This window comes from Sinohyriopsis cumingii, chromosome 10, assembly GCF_028554795.1.
Source record: "Sinohyriopsis cumingii isolate HCF-2022 chromosome 10, ASM2855479v2, whole genome shotgun sequence".
Classification (NCBI taxonomy): Eukaryota; Metazoa; Mollusca; class Bivalvia; order Unionida; family Unionidae; genus Sinohyriopsis; species Sinohyriopsis cumingii.
The window spans coordinates 11,746,345-11,763,089 of record NC_142970.1 but is presented as its reverse complement, the minus strand read 5'-3'; the positions used below and the strand labels follow the sequence as shown (position 1 = coordinate 11,763,089).

The window sequence follows — 16,745 nt, the reverse complement described above, 5'->3', positions numbered from 1 at the left end:
CTGCAGGTGTAAGTGCAAAAAATGCATTTTCCTTCCCATGTGTGAAACAGTCTGAAGACCATCCATGTGGCTGGCACTGCATTACAGAAATTTGTCAAGCAGCTGGAACCAGTAAGAATCTTACAGCCACCAAGAACAGACACCGCGAATAAACAATTTATGCAGCTTTGGAGAATACTGAGCAAGACAAGGAGGCATTTTATAAACATATGGGCCAGTCTGCAGATATGAATGCTTCGGTTTATCAGTGTCCACCAGCTGTTGTTGAAGTCACAAAAGTTGGAAAGTTCTTGAATTTGCTAGATGAAAGAGTAGTTAAAAGACAATGTAAGCTTACTTCCATGTGTGCCTTGTATAATATGCTAAAATGCAACTGAATTGTGTATTTGTGACCAGTTAACTTGTTTGCTATGAGATAGGAGTCCACTGTATGTTGACATGATTGTGAAATCTGACTGGATATGATGTACAATAATTTATGTTGTGTTGGGAATCATGTCAGAATTATTTTTCACTAAAATTCTCTTCAACGTTCAGTTGACATTAGCTTAATTTTCTATTTTAAAGTAAATGGTGGAGCATCCCATAGTTACATATTATTTCTTTGTTCATTTTTATCGGATGTAACTAAAAGTTAATAAAATGATCAGTTCTAACTCACTGTAACACACGAACAATAGAGCCTGCAGATAATCAGTTACTTATATATGTTGTCTATTTCAGACCAGGATGAGATGGAACCTTGCTGCACAAACAGGTTCACAGCAACTCCTGTTATTGGCATGAGGAATCAGGTAGATATTGTTCCATTTAGGCCTTATTGAATGTGATGCATTCATTTGTTTTACTACAGTTATGAAATAATTAATAGTATGTTAAAAAAGTCATAACAGAATCAGAAAAAAGCCATATTTAAATTGCTTTAATTATGCTGTGAGATATCTTGATTTGGGACAATTATTCTTCCATGCATCCATCCCAAGAAGCTTGTCAATCATGATTGCGCCAGAAAACACCAACAATCATTCTTGACCAGTGGTTCCCAAACTTTTTTCAGACCACTGCCCCCTTGGTTCTCCTCAGCGCCCCCTTTTCAATAATCAAATGTCATTTGGAAAGAAAATATAAAATATTGTATGACTTATTTTTACATTTGATATTTGATTATGTTGATTAAAATTTTCAGGTCCTATCTCCCATTTTTTATGATAAAACGAGCCATGTATCAAAGTTCCATTATCCAATTTTGATCGCGATTTTCTTAAAGTTGAACAAATAAAGATAAATTTTGGGGCTATTTTATGGTTTCAAAAATGGGATCCACACCTGACCCCCACCTTATAAGCACAAATCAAAAGAAAAGGAGGATACATTATCTTATAATGCCTATATCAGTATTCTTTTTTCCAAGCATTTTATTAGTGATGAAAAAATATAAACTGCTAGATATCATATTTGCAATTCCAGAGATACAACAAAAAGAACTGGCAAATGAAGACCAGATAGAAAAAGTGTCTTTTACAAAAAGGGCTAAAACAAGTTCTGTGCTAAACATAAGGGAAACAGGTATGTACAATTCACTGTTCCATTTATGTCATGTACAGATAAAGTAAGTGAAATTAAACAGTTACATTATGAGGAATTGGCTGGATTGGACCAAATAGGCCATTCACCTGGAACAAATATGCTGATATTATTCTCTCTTATGTCCATTGCACTTAATATCTTTATAGCACTTTTAATAACTTTAAGGACTAATTAAAATTTGTCTATATTTTTACCTTCCAGCACACCCATATGTGCGATGGACCACAAAGAGTACCTCCATTTTAAGTAATAAATTCAAATCATTCATACAGGAAGATGGAGCAGGAAATTGTGGTTTACTTCCAGGTAAGTTGTAAATAATCAATACACAATGGATAATGAAAGAAAAATTAATAGAAAAAAATCTATTTGGCAATCTCAAGGTAATTTACTGTCATTTACTGCTAATAAATTGAGAAACCTGACTGAGATGCAATTGCAGAAATTAAAAGAATCCTTTTTTACTCTGTTAGAATACATATCTTTTCTGGAATCAAGCTATTTTATATTGTTGGTTTCATGTTAACATTCAAGGAAAAACTTAGATCTGGATTAGGGCTTTGTTTGCTGATGTTTGGCATTTTCATTTTTAAAGATTCTGTTTTTTTTATAATAAAAAAGGTCAATTTGAATAATTGAATTGGACATTTCTGATGAAGAATTCAATAAATAAATGCAATTGTATGTACTGTTTGGACAGGCATGTGGATGCTTGGTATTATATACAGTGTATTTTCGGGTTTAAAAGAATGGGATCCATGCCTGACACCGCGTTATAAGCGGTTTCGAGAGTTATCATGGCACTGGTTATTGAGGGAGTGGTGTATTATGAAAATATTTTACTGGATATATACACAATGAGGGACGAATATCCTGATGAATTAATATGGGTAAGATTGTCTACTTTGTTCAAGCTGACTTATGAAAGGAAACACATCTGACATTGAAAATAAATTCTGAAACAAATTAGTGGCATGATTATCTTTAACAAATTTAGAACTTAACATTTAAAATCTTGTCTTATAAATGTATCAATAGCAAAATTCCTTCATTGTTGCAGAATCTTGGAGAAAACACTGTTGATAAGCAGACATTTGAAAACAAAAGTGAAAATAATATTTAATAGTTGTTTTCAAATGTCTCTTGACAGGACGAAAAGATGTTGCTGACTTTATCGCGATTGAAAAGTTACAAGAACTTGAGAACCTACCAATGAAGGAGAAGATACAGAAAATTCAAACTAAGATTTTCAATAAACGAAAGAAGTTTCGAGATACTATGGCTCAGAAAATGAAAAAATTACAATCATAAAATCGTGATTTAGTTATGGGGGGGGGGGGATGGCTAGATTTTTTTAAGTGAGGATTTCGTTAAGTTTTAAGAATTCCTCAACGTTTTTTTTTTTTTGAAGAATGAAACTATTGTTTGATCTAAAGTTTTAAAACTGAAGGGTTAGTTTTCATGTGGTTAACTACCTCTTTTTCTGACAAAATCAAAGTATTGTCTGTCAAATGTATACAAAATTAAAAAAAAGATAATATAAAATTTCTACTGAAATTAGAAAATTGGATTACAAATTTATGGAAACTGTCTCCTGGTTGATTTGCATTTTCATCTTTAAGTGGTTTTTAAATATCTTCATGACACTTTTCCCATATCGGCATCTCTTATAGTTTTTGAATTGATATTGTTCCTGTATCAGAGGTTAAGATCACAACAGGTTCAGATATGTTTTTGATGGAGCAATTGTTAGTCATTTTGGTACTTCTTGCACCACGTTACTGCTTGTTTCGTATACTTGCTTCAAATGAAAGTGTTCTTCTCAAAGTCTATCAGTGATATTATCAAATGTATTAAAAATGACTTGTTACCATGTGTGTCATAAATATCGATAAATCATATCTTTGCATTGCGATCAGTGGCTTATGCATGATACTCATTCCTGTTTTGTTGTCATGCTATTTATGGATGAAAACATCTGATTCTGTTTGGACTAAGCCCATATACAAATGGAAAAGCTTATTTCTGGTATATTTAACAGCACAGTAGAACCTGTCTTGAGTAACCATCTTTTATTTATGACCATAATCATCATGCATTCATTGAAATTATATATGTATCCAATTGTATGGAAGGACCCTTGCTAGATCATGACCAGCAACTATGATTTTCAGGTAAAATAAGCATTTACACACGGCTATGAAGAACCACAAACAGATAAACACCACTGACTTTTATGTAATCCTTCCAAAACACAAAGGCTTATATATACATGCATATCGTTATTGATATGTAAAATTATTTGAAGTGAATGAAATGTTTAAACAACAATTTTGCATAAAGAATAAATTGCATGCACGGTAATTGTGGGTATTCCTTTGTAAATTATCACTTTGAAACCTGTCGAGCAACTGTCTTGAGAGACTGCTTTTTGTTAGCAGAAGGTGTTGACCTTAAAGAAAGTTTTTACTCTGCCACTAGCAGCAGTTATATTTGCCAATATGTTAATTTGCACATAACACATATGTCAATTTGTCTGATTTCATGATTGTGTCAAAAAAATTTATCTAACTTTTAATAACTTGATTTATATAAATTATTTATACAGTGGTCCCTCATTTACACGGCCACTGCTTCTGCAAAAAAAGTGGCCACATAAGACAGGTAACCTTTCCAGAGGGGTGGGGTGGGGTTATATTTGTGACCAGTATGTGTATGTAGTAACAAAGCTACAAATAACTTCAAAGCATTCAATACCTTTATTTAAAAGTAGCATTTAAAAGTAGCATTACTTAATAACAGGTGCTTCTTATCTTAAAAACTTATTTGTTGAAATGCGCATGGCAAAACCATTCATAAACGTCAGTTAAATCTTGGTATATACATAGCATGGCATTTCCATTTATTGCTTTTTCCCACTGTTGCAGAACATTGTCCTTATCTGTTACGATGTATATTTGAGTCTTCAAAACATAACATTTTTTGGCATGAACCCTTGAACTCCACCAACTGTCATCAAGTTGAAAAACTTTGACTTTTTCTTCTAAAGTACTAATTAACCAATTATGTAATGATATGAAAAAGTTTTGTAATGATTTATTCCTATGTTGCTAACTGTTCTGTACTGCAAACTAACTATTTACTGTCACCTGATTGTTTAGTTTTTCTCTCATATCTTGGCCACTTTAATCACCAACACTCTGTAATAAATCCAAGATTTCTCATTTTCAGACACTAGGTGTCACGCATAATACTACCTTAAACTGTGGTACATATTTCATCTGAATTATCTAATATGAAATCAACAGGAAAAAACTGATTAAACATGACCTCTATTTTGTAATGCTCCTGTAACAATGATGGGCACAAAGCGAGACACTTGGGTGCATGTTGCATATCAGTTATCTAGTATAACCATATTGAATCCATCTAGTAACTATGCTCGTTTCTTCCTTAAAGAATAACTTATGACACCATACTTCATCTAAAATATGAAAAGGTGTAAATTTATGTGGCAAATCTTAGGAGTCTGTAACGGTAGACATCAACAGAAGCTGGTTGCCCAGCATAAAATGCACATGTAAATCTAAAGGTTTTGAGAAAAAAAAAAGTTTAAATACACAAATCCATTTTCAATGAATTTCAAGAAATGTACCATCTAAACTGAAAGTTTGTATGATTTTCCATATTTACTGAACAAACATTCCATACTGAAATAATTGTTTACAAATATATAAATGTGGCAAAAATTGACATGTCAATCAAACCAAACTTTATACTATGTATGATTTAGGAATGTTGTAAATTGGGTAGCATATAGACCTTATCAAAATACTGTTTGATGCTGACAGTTTTGGTCATTGTTCCTGTTACTTACTAGAAATGGCTAAAAATAATTTATTTGTTCAGAAAATCTATGCTAGTTTTATGCTTTCTAAGTAACTTTACCATTACTATGCTAAGAAGAGACATTTTGATGATAACTAGTGTTGACATCCTCATTGCAAACATATTAAAACTTGTGACTGTCCTTAACATTTTGCTTGACAATTTCAGTTTTTGAATTTATTTTACTTGTAATCAAGTAAATAGTTTGCTTCGTAATTGTAAGGGTCATAAGCATACCTTGAGGTTTTGTTTCTTGAAACACTAACATTTGCAACCGATGTAACACCTTTCTCATGACATAAGATTTTGTTTAATATGTTAAACTCTTGATCTACTGTACTTGTATCTTTTACTTTCATGAATTATGCATATTTGTTTGTCTAAATGGCAGCAGTTCAAACTAAACTACTAATATCCTTTTACACATTCTTGATTTACACAAAGTAAATGAGAATTTAGTTTATTACATTAATGGCAGAAGCATTGATCTAAAGACTATTTATTTTTACATCTATTTCAACGTTCGTTTGTATGTATCCAAGATAGCGGCATCTATGGTTTGGATGGTATTTGTATGTGTGTGATTTGGAGATGCAGGGGGTTTAGTGTTGGAATATTGTATTGGTTTAATTGTCTTCAGCATGTGTAAACAGCAAATAATGCCTTATATGATTAAATTTATATTTGAAACTCATCACCAGATACCTCCCCTTTTCCCAAATACCACTCCTAATAATAGGTGCTGCTCCATGCCATGAGGTCAACAGCTAACTTACGATATGTTATGGTTAAATTGTTATTTGGAAGTGTTTTCATATAGCTAGATAATCCCTGAATCTGCGCACTTTATAGTTTTAATATGATATCATGTGATGTTTGTCATTCTCTTAGTATCGCTTCTGTAAATAAATAGCTTTCAATACTCAGCAGTTTTGAAGAAACAATCTTTATCCTGGATTCCTTGGAATTGTTTTTGGTCAGTACAGCATAGGTTACTTTGAGTGGCACTTGTCTTGTTATAGAATGTTAAAAACTTGAGCTGCATTTTAAGTATATACTTATGGTTTATTTTCAGATGTAAATTTACGCATGTTGTTTAAATTGAGCGATTTTACATGGGTAAAATAAAACTGATTGTTTAAAACCAAGCTGTTGGGTATTAGTCTTTGGTCCCTGAACACGCGCATCATCTTATTTTGGTTTATATTCTGTTTGAATATAAAATGGCATTGACAAAGAAGAGCTATCTCATGCTGATGTCAAGAAATGCATTGAGGTTATTTTCAACTCACTAAGTTGGGCGGAAATATAGCATTTTACCCACTTGTGTGTTCATCTGTTCTTCAATCATAAATTTGTTTATTTTCTCAATATTTTATTTCCATCTTCAATTATTCAAACAAATCAGCTCCCAAACCTGTATTATCATTGTTGTGTGCATTGTGTCTGATCTTACCTATTCATAGACCTTTTTAAACATGATCATGCTTGAGTGTCATTTTTATTGTCAGCTGTTTGTGTCTTACACATTCAATACTTTGGACCCAATTTCACATGCTTTTATAAAAACTAATGTGTACACACATCAGGCTGAAGTAACTTGACCATGTTAAACAAGATACTACACCATTGCATGCTGGTAAAAAAATTGCGCAATTATGTTTGTTCATTCATTACATTTTCATTGTCCTGAGTTTGCCAACAGTTGTAACAACTAAGTTCTGGATACATCTGGACAAGAATAACTTGACCATATCAAATTTACATGTGCAAGATCTAACTTACACACATTTAATTCAGTGATACCTAATATGCATAGTTATTTACGGAACCAGCTGGGGTGACCAAGTGGTCTAAAGTGCTCACCTTTACCGAGCTGCCATCTCACCTTTTTGCACTCTTTCAATCCAATGAGACCTAATGTGCATAGTCATTTACGGAACCAGCTGGGGTGACCATTAGTGGTCAAAAGTGTTCACCTTTACCAAGCTGCCATCTCACCTCTGCCCGCATGGGTTCGAGTCTTGAGTTCAGCCAGTGTGGATATGTGAGAAATCTTGTCATTATCTTCCATTGGTTGGTGGTTTGCCCCAGGTTATTCTCAGTTCTTCCTCTATCAGGATTTATACTGGCCGCGATATATAGCCTATCATGCGCTGAAATAAGGTGTTAAACCCAAACCTACAAAATCAGACAAACCAGATAAACCCATGATAATGTGAGACTACTGATCTAGTATACACATATTGTTTACATGGCATAAACATATCTTTTAATAGTAAGCAATATAGCCTTGAGATTTTATATCTCTTGCACATATTTGTGATCTGCTATTAGTGACTTTGATAAATGTGACACAAAGGTCAAGACAGTACTTATGTAGTGCAGTATATATTTGCATATAGGTATTTTAATGGCCAAAAATGTATAATAAAAAGAAAAATCAAAGAAATAACTAAATAGGCAGTTGTAGTTAATTAAAGACATTTTATACACATAAAGGAGACATAGATATATGTAAATCAGACCTGCGAGGAAGGAAGTTGCCCTAATAACTGATTTATCATAAGTAAACAATAATTAGGAGACATTGAAGCTATACTTTTTGTTCAAAGATATGTCTAATTCATTGGTAGCTATAGTGTTAATTTCATGTTATATAAAGATGAGAATAATTAGGCTTTGTTCATAACATTAAACGTTTTGAATGTTATTGATTATGCAAAATATTGTCTCCCTAATGATTGTATTTTTATAATGTCCCCAAAATGTGGGAACAAGTGTTAAATCCCCAATTAGTCATATAAATCAAACCAAAATCAGCAAAATCTTAATTACTTCCATGGTAAAATAAATTGTTCTCGTGTATTAGTCATAGTTTTGAGATAGCAACATATTTATCCATGTTTGTGGAATGATGTCACTAATTTAGGCTAAAAGTGATAAAAAAGTCATGACAATACTTAAGTAAAGTAGTATATAGTCTCATGCTGGTATACTAAATGCAAGAAAGAATTCATAATGAATAAATATATATTAGAAGCAAACAGCAAGACACTATAGTATTGAAGATAATGTGCATATTTTATATGCATAAAGGAGACATATAGACATGTACCATATGGTAATACGGAGACATATAAGGAATTCACCCAAATGATTACTATCTCATTAGTAAAAAAAGGGAGACATCATTTAGGAGACATTTTAACTATACTTTTTGTTCAAAGATATATCTAGTTCATTAGTAGCTTTAGCTTTAATTCCATGGTATATAATGATGAAAATCAGTAGGCTTTATTCATAATAGTTAAAGTTTAAATGTCATTGATCATAGAATATTGTCTCCCTATTGATCATATATTTATAATGTCTTCCAAATGCGGGAACCTGTGTTATATATATATATATATATATATATATATATATATATATATATATATATATATATTGTAGCTACACTATATGGTAAAGTACAGTGAATGTAGATCAAAAATTGCGTCATCTTCATATCGATGTGTATTTCAGTATTTTGTGGAGTAATGCAAGCTGTTATATCTGTTACTTCTCGTTTATTAAAGAAGAGTGACGTTGTTATTAACATAGTGGTTCAATAAGGTATTCTCTGTTATCTCTACCGACCATGTGGCATTTCTCGCTTTTGAAAAATATATGGGTCACCCAACCAAGACAAGGCCTGTTGAAGTATATCGCCCGAGCAAGGGGTCAAAGGGTATGTGCTCTAGATGTACATGCTCTTCATCTTCTAAATGTTTGTTACCATGACAATAAAGTCAGGTAAAGGTACATAGTACTCTTTACGCCCTATCAATTGTATATTTATTAGTATGGTCGTGGCTACATATCCGGTACTGTTCGACAATATAAAATTGGACCCTAATGTTTACAATTGGTTTAAACATACAATGTGTACACCGATTGCTTCATTCTAACCAGTTTTTGGTAGGAAAAGGCAAATTTGAGATAATTTGTGTACACCGTAAAGTACCAATAATTTTTCAGTACATTTCGTTAGTCTCTAATCGTTAAGGGCATCGGTCTTTACTGGCTGATATATAAAAGAGAAATATATAAAATATAAACTTCATTAATTAAATGATTGGTAATTCTTACAAGATGCAGCATGTGAGAGGTTACGTAATACGAATAAAGATCTTTTTTAGATGAAGACTATTTGAAAAAATTTTAAATGCTATATAGTACAATTCGACAAGGAAAATTATTGATTTGAAGTATATATATTACAGAATTATCCCGATGTATTCATTATTTGTCAGGTTTCACTCACGTTGCATATATATATATATATATATATATATATATATATATATATATATATATATATATATATATATATATAATAAAGTTATCCAGTTGTATTCATTATTTGTCCGGTTTCACTCCCGTTGCCGGTATATATTCAGGCAGATGCATGATACAGAATCCCAAAAGGAAGTTTATAAATTCTTAAACACTCTTTAGAGCAGCATTTAACAAGGTCACATGACATGCGCGAGCCTCAAACGTGCAGACAATACGCTAAATGGTCGGCAAGATTAAGTAAAGTGATACGATCAACAAATAAAGTGCACTCAGCGTCAACCATTGTAAATAGACTTGATAATTTTGAATATAATCACATCTGATCCTGATGCATAAATTAGTATTAACTTTTCATTATGCCCGCCTTTAAATTAGATAAAATTATTCAATTTGTAGATACAGTCATACCTCTTTGTAATATCATGTTCCCAAACATTGTATTCTTGAAAATATATATTTTTCTATAGAACTGAATTTTTGGAATGCATTTGTTGTCCGGTAAACTAAATATACATCAAGGTTGATTTCTAATGCAATGTCTTTTGTACATTACATGTACCTGACTCATTTGCATTTCCTCGTCCAGGGGTTAGTGGAAGTGCGTGTTCAAGATTCATCTTTACAAGATCGTAGATTCAGCAATCTGGCATAGTTTGATTTTTAGAGAGAGAGAGAGAGATAGATGATCCTCGATTTTCTTACAGCCTAACGACTTTAAAACGATATAGGCTCTAACCATTTGTTGTTTTAAATTTAGTCAAATTATCTGTCAAGCTCTTTCTTAAAACGGTTGAAAATCACTTCCAGTTTAGTATGCTGTTTTCAGTAATGGGTCATGATCTGCGCATAACGGGCTTATAAATAAAATAATAAGACAGCACGGTTTTTTATTATAAAAATACACTACTATGAAGATTCATTTATATGATGTCCGATCAATTGCGATTATCCGACAATTTTGTATCTTTTTTTTTACAAAGATATGGCCTTCATCGACCTAAAATACATCAATGAATTGTGAACATTTAAACGATTACATTTGAATAATTCCAACCAAATTTACAGTGAATTTTCAATTTAACAAGATCTTGGGTATATTGCTAGATTAAGCACTATTTTGATATATTTTGCCGTGTTACTGCCCATACGTTACTTAGCACACTCAGAAGATGCAATCAGTTTACATATTAATCATCTAAATATATTGATCACGTACATATTGATTACTAAGTTAACGTGTAGATGGAGATACATATAACGCTATAGTTCTGGCATTGTAGTTTGTATGTTGAATGTATGATTTTTAATGTATGTATTTATTTTGTTTACTTTGTTTGGCTGTGTCATTGTATCGTATAGTAATCGAACATTGCTGTACTGTACTATCTCTTAAGTTATACGGATTTGTTTCTTCCAAGGCTTATAAGTTTAGAAAGACAAATTTTGTTGAGATACTTATTTCCTGTTACCAAATATCCTGGACGGATCAACTGCTTATCACATGGAAATAAAATTTGAGGGTTTCAGTTTAGTTTCCTGTTTGGGCCGGTATCGTGAATCAAAGAACGGTAACTCAAGTGTAGGACGATATGCAAGACGGATGCTGGCTATTGAGATAAATAACTTAATGTCGGCTTCCACCGAATTTCAAGATATATTTGTACATGTCAACGATCTCATGAGTATAACACAGGATAGAAGAGATTTTTCTTACATAAATAACATATTATCTTATATATAAACACCCACGCCGACATTTATATTTTCTCTCTATCCCGTCCCCCTTACCAAACATTATTTTTAAATATATTTCTTTTTACTTCATTTTTAAATTTTATCTTCAAACTTTTATTAAACTCAAGCATCCCAATCTTTAGTTTATTTTTTACTTTTCGTTTTTATGTCTACGCTTCCTTTTATCATCCCCGTCGTTGGAAGGGATATTAAGCTATTAAAGATTTACAACGATTCATAGCATGACCCATGACCCATGACCCGTGACCGGCATTCTGTGAATAAATGTGTTTCATACTTTCTAGGTCTAGTTGAAAACGGATACACATTTTATAGAAAGTGAAAAAAGGGCCTTTATATAAGTTAAGAATAAAATAAAACAAAAATATCCTGTGTGTTAAAGTTTAATAAAAATGTGTCATATTTTAACTCATAGATATATAAACAGTTTGTGTGTACGCTTCTGTTAGGCCATTTTATGCTTTATTTTATAAACTGTTTATTAAGTTCGCTTGGTTTAACTTTTCTTTACAAAACCCAGCTTGAAGAGAACAACGACTAATGGTATGTACTGGTCGGTTTGTTGTAAACTGTTTCGAAAGGCTGCGCGAGTTCTGTCTTGAAAATGAATTTGATCTGAGAGAGAACTAAATAAAATGGTGGGTTTTTTTTATTATTTCAAACCAATTAAATATATCACCCAAGCTTATAACATTCGCATACCCCTTAGACATTTGATTATCCATCAGATAGTACCCTGATCCAAGCTAAGACATTCAATTAGCACTTGAATAGTACCCTGATCCAAGATAAGAGATACAATTAGCACTTGAGTAGTACCCTGATCCAAGATAAGACATACACTTAGCACTTAGATAGTACCGTGACCCAAGATATGACATACAATTAGCACTTGAGTAGTACCCTAAGCCAAGATAAGAGATACACTTAGCACTCAGTACCGTGATCAAAGATAAAGCATACAATTAGTATTTGAATAGTACCCTGATCCAAGATGAGAGATGCAATTAGCACTTAGATAGGACCTTGATCCAATATAAGACATACATTTAGCACTTAGATAGTACTGTGATCCAAGATAAGACATACAATTAGCACTTGAGTAGTACCCTGATCCAAGATAAGGCATACACTTAGCACTTAGATAGTACCGTGACCCAAGATATGACATACAATTAGCACTTGAGTAGTACCCTGATCCAAGATAAGAGATATAATTAGCACTTGAGTAGTACCCTGATCCAAGATCAGAGATACAATTAGCACTTATATAGTAACCTGATCCAAGATAAGACATACAATTAGAACTTGAGTAGTATCCTGATCCAAGATAAGATATACAATTAGCACTTAGATAGTACCCTTATCCAAGATAAATATTCGATTAGCACTTAGAAAGTACACTGATCCACAATAAGACATTACATTAGCACTTCGAAAGTACACAGATCCACAAAGAGACACTACATTAGCACTTAGAAAGTACACTGATCCGCAATAACACATTACATTAGCACTTAGAAAGTACACTGATCCACAATAAGACATTACATTAGCACTTAGAAAGTACACTGATCCACAATAAGACACTACATTAGCACTTAGAAAGTACACTGATCCACAATAAGACATTAAATTAGCACTTAGAAAGTACACTGATCCACAATAAGACACTACATTAGCACTTAGAAAGTACACTGATCCACAATAAGACACTACATTAGCACTTAGAAAGTACACTGATCCGCAATAACACATTACATTAGCACTTAGAAAGTACACTGATCCACAATAAGACATTAAATTAGCACTTAGAAAGTACACTGATCCACAATAAGACATTACATTAGCACTTAGAAAGTACACTGATCCGCAATAACACATTACATTAGCACTTAGAAAGTACACTGATCCACAATAAGACATTACATTAGCACTTAGAAAGTACACTGATCCACAATAAGACATTAAATTAGCACTTAGAAAGTACACTGATCCACAATAAGACATTAAATTAGCACTTAGAAAGTACACTGATCCGCAATAACACATTACATTAGCACTTAGAAAGTACACTGATCCACAATAAGACATTACATTAGCACTTAGAAAGTACACTGATCCACAATAAGACACTACATTAGCACTTAGAAAGTACACTGATCCACAATAAGACATTAAATTAGCACTTAGAAAGTACACTGATCCACAATAAGACATTACATTAGCACTTAGAAAGTACACTGATCCGCAATAACACATGACATTAGCACTTAGAAAGTACACTGATCCACAATAAGACATTACATTAGCACTTAGAAAGTACACTGATCCGCAATAACACATTACATTAGCACTTAGAAAGTACACTGATCCACAATAAGACATTACATTAGCACTTAGAAAGTACACTGATCCACAATAAGACATTAAATTAGCACTTAGAAAGTACACTGATCCACAATAAGACATTAAATTAGCACTTAGAAAGTACACTGATCCGCAATAACACATTACATTAGCACTTAGAAAGTACACTGATCCACAATAAGACATTACATTAGCACTTAGAAAGTACACTGATCCACAATAAGACACTACATTAGCACTTAGAAAGTACACTGATCCACAATAAGACATTAAATTAGCACTTAGAAAGTACACTGATCCACAATAAGACATTACATTAGCACTTAGAAAGTACACTGATCCGCAATAACACATGACATTAGCACTTAGAAAGTACACTGATCCACAATAAGACATTACATTAGCACTTAGAAAGTACACTGATCCACAATAAGACACTACATTAGCACTTAGAAAGTACACTGATCCACAATAAGACACTACATTAGCACTTAGAAAGTACACTGATCCGCAATAACACATTACATTAGCACTTAGAAAGTACACTGATCCACAATAAGACATTAAATTAGCACTTAGAAAGTACACTGATCCACAATAAGACACTACATTAGCACTTAGAAAGTACACTGATCCACAATAAGACACTACATTAGCACTTAGAAAGTACACTGATCCGCAATAACACATTACATTAGCACTTAGAAAGTACACTGATCCACAATAAGACATTACATTAGCACTTAGAAAGTACACTGATCCACAGTAAGACACCACATTAGCACTTAGAAAGTACACTGATCCGCAATAAGACATTAAATTAGCACTTAGAAAGTACACTGATCCGCAATAAGACATTACATTAGCACTTAGAAAGTACACTGATCCGCAATAAGACATTACATTAGCACTTAGAAAGTACACTGATCCACAATAAGACATTAAATTAGCACTTAGAAAGTACACTGATCCGCAATAAGACATTACATTAGCACTTCGAAAGTACACTGATCCGCAATAAGACATTAAATTAGCACTTAGAAAGTACACTGATCCGCAATAAGACATTACATTAGCACTTAGAAAGTACACTGATCCACAATAAGACATTACATTAGCACTTAGAAAGTACACTGATCCACAATAAGACATTACATTAGCACTTAGAAAGTACACTGATCCGCAATAAGACATTACATTAGCACTTAGAAAGTACACTGATCCGCAATAACACATTACATTAGCACTTAGAAAGTACACTGATCCACAAAGAGACATTACATTAGCACTTAGAAAGTACACTGATCCACAATAAGACATTACATTAGCACTTAGAAAGTACACTGATCCGCAATAAGACATTAAATTAGCACTTAGAAAGTACACTGATCCGCAATAAGACATTACATTAGCACTTAGAAAGTACACTGATCCGCAATAAGACATTACATTAGCACTTAGAAAGTACACTGATCCACAATAAGACATTAAATTAGCACTTAGAAAGTACACTGATCCGCAATAAGACATTACATTAGCACTTCGAAAGTACACTGATCCGCAATAAGACATTAAATTAGCACTTAGAAAGTACACTGATCCGCAATAAGACATTACATTAGCACTTAGAAAGTACACTGATCCACAATAAGACATTACATTAGCACTTAGAAAGTACACTGATCCACAATAAGACATTACATTAGCACTTAGAAAGTACACTGATCCGCAATAAGACATTACATTAGCACTTAGAAAGTACACTGATCCGCAATAACACATTACATTAGCACTTAGAAAGTACACTGATCCAAAATAAGACATTAAATTAGCACTTAGAAAGTACACTGATCCACAATAAGACATTACATTAGCACTTAGAAAGTACACTGATCCACAATAAGACATTACATTAGCACTTAGAAAATACACTGATCCACAATAAGACACTACATTAGCACTTAGAAAGTACACTGATCCACAAAGAGACATTACATTAGCACTTAGAAAGTACACTGATCCACAATAAGACATTACATTAGCACTTAGATAGAACCCTTATCCAAGATAAACATTTGATTAGTACTTAGAAAGTACACTGATCCACAATAAGACATTACATTAGCACTTAGAAAGTACACTGATCCGCAATAAGACATTAAATTAGCACTTAGAAAGTACACTGATCCACAATAAGACATTACATTAGCACTTAGAAAGTACACTGATCCACAATAACACATTACATTAGCACTTAGAAAGTACACTGATCCACAATAAGACACTACATTAGCACTTAGAAAGTACACTGATCCACAAAGAGACATTACATTAGCACTTAGAAAGTACACTGATCCACAATAAGACATTACATTAGCACTTAGATAGAACCCTTATCAAAGATAAACATTTGATTAGCACTTAGAAAGTACACTGATCCACAATAAGACACTACATTAGCACTTAGAAAGTACACTGATCCGCAATAAGACATTAAATTAGCACTTAGAAAGTACACTGATCCACAATAAGACATTACATTAGCACTTAGAAAGTACACTGATCCACAATAACACATTACATTAGCACTTAGAAAGTACACTGATCCACAATAAGACACTACATTAGCACTTAGAAAGTACACTGATCCACAAAGAGACATTACATTAGCACTTAGAAAGTACACTGATCCACAATAAGACATTACATTAGCACTTAGATAGAACCCTTATCCAAGATAAACATTTGATTAGCACTTAGAAAGTACACTGATCCACAATAAGACATTACATTAGCACTTA

The 16,745-nt window shown here is 32.7% G+C and overlaps 1 protein-coding gene across 1 annotated transcript; it reads left to right on the top strand.

Annotated features, from left to right (window-relative positions):
• Nucleotides 1-1,380: 1,380 nt before the first annotated feature.
• Nucleotides 1,381-2,899, top strand: LOC149789597 (uncharacterized). Its single transcript, XM_089973334.1, has 3 exons — nt 1,381-1,566; nt 1,789-1,893; nt 2,738-2,899. The coding sequence occupies exons 1-3, from the start codon at nt 1,383-1,385 to the stop codon at nt 2,896-2,898; spliced, it is 450 nt and encodes a 149-aa protein (XP_089829460.1). The 5' UTR covers nt 1,381-1,382; the 3' UTR covers nt 2,899.
• Nucleotides 2,900-16,745: the final 13,846 nt, after the last annotated feature.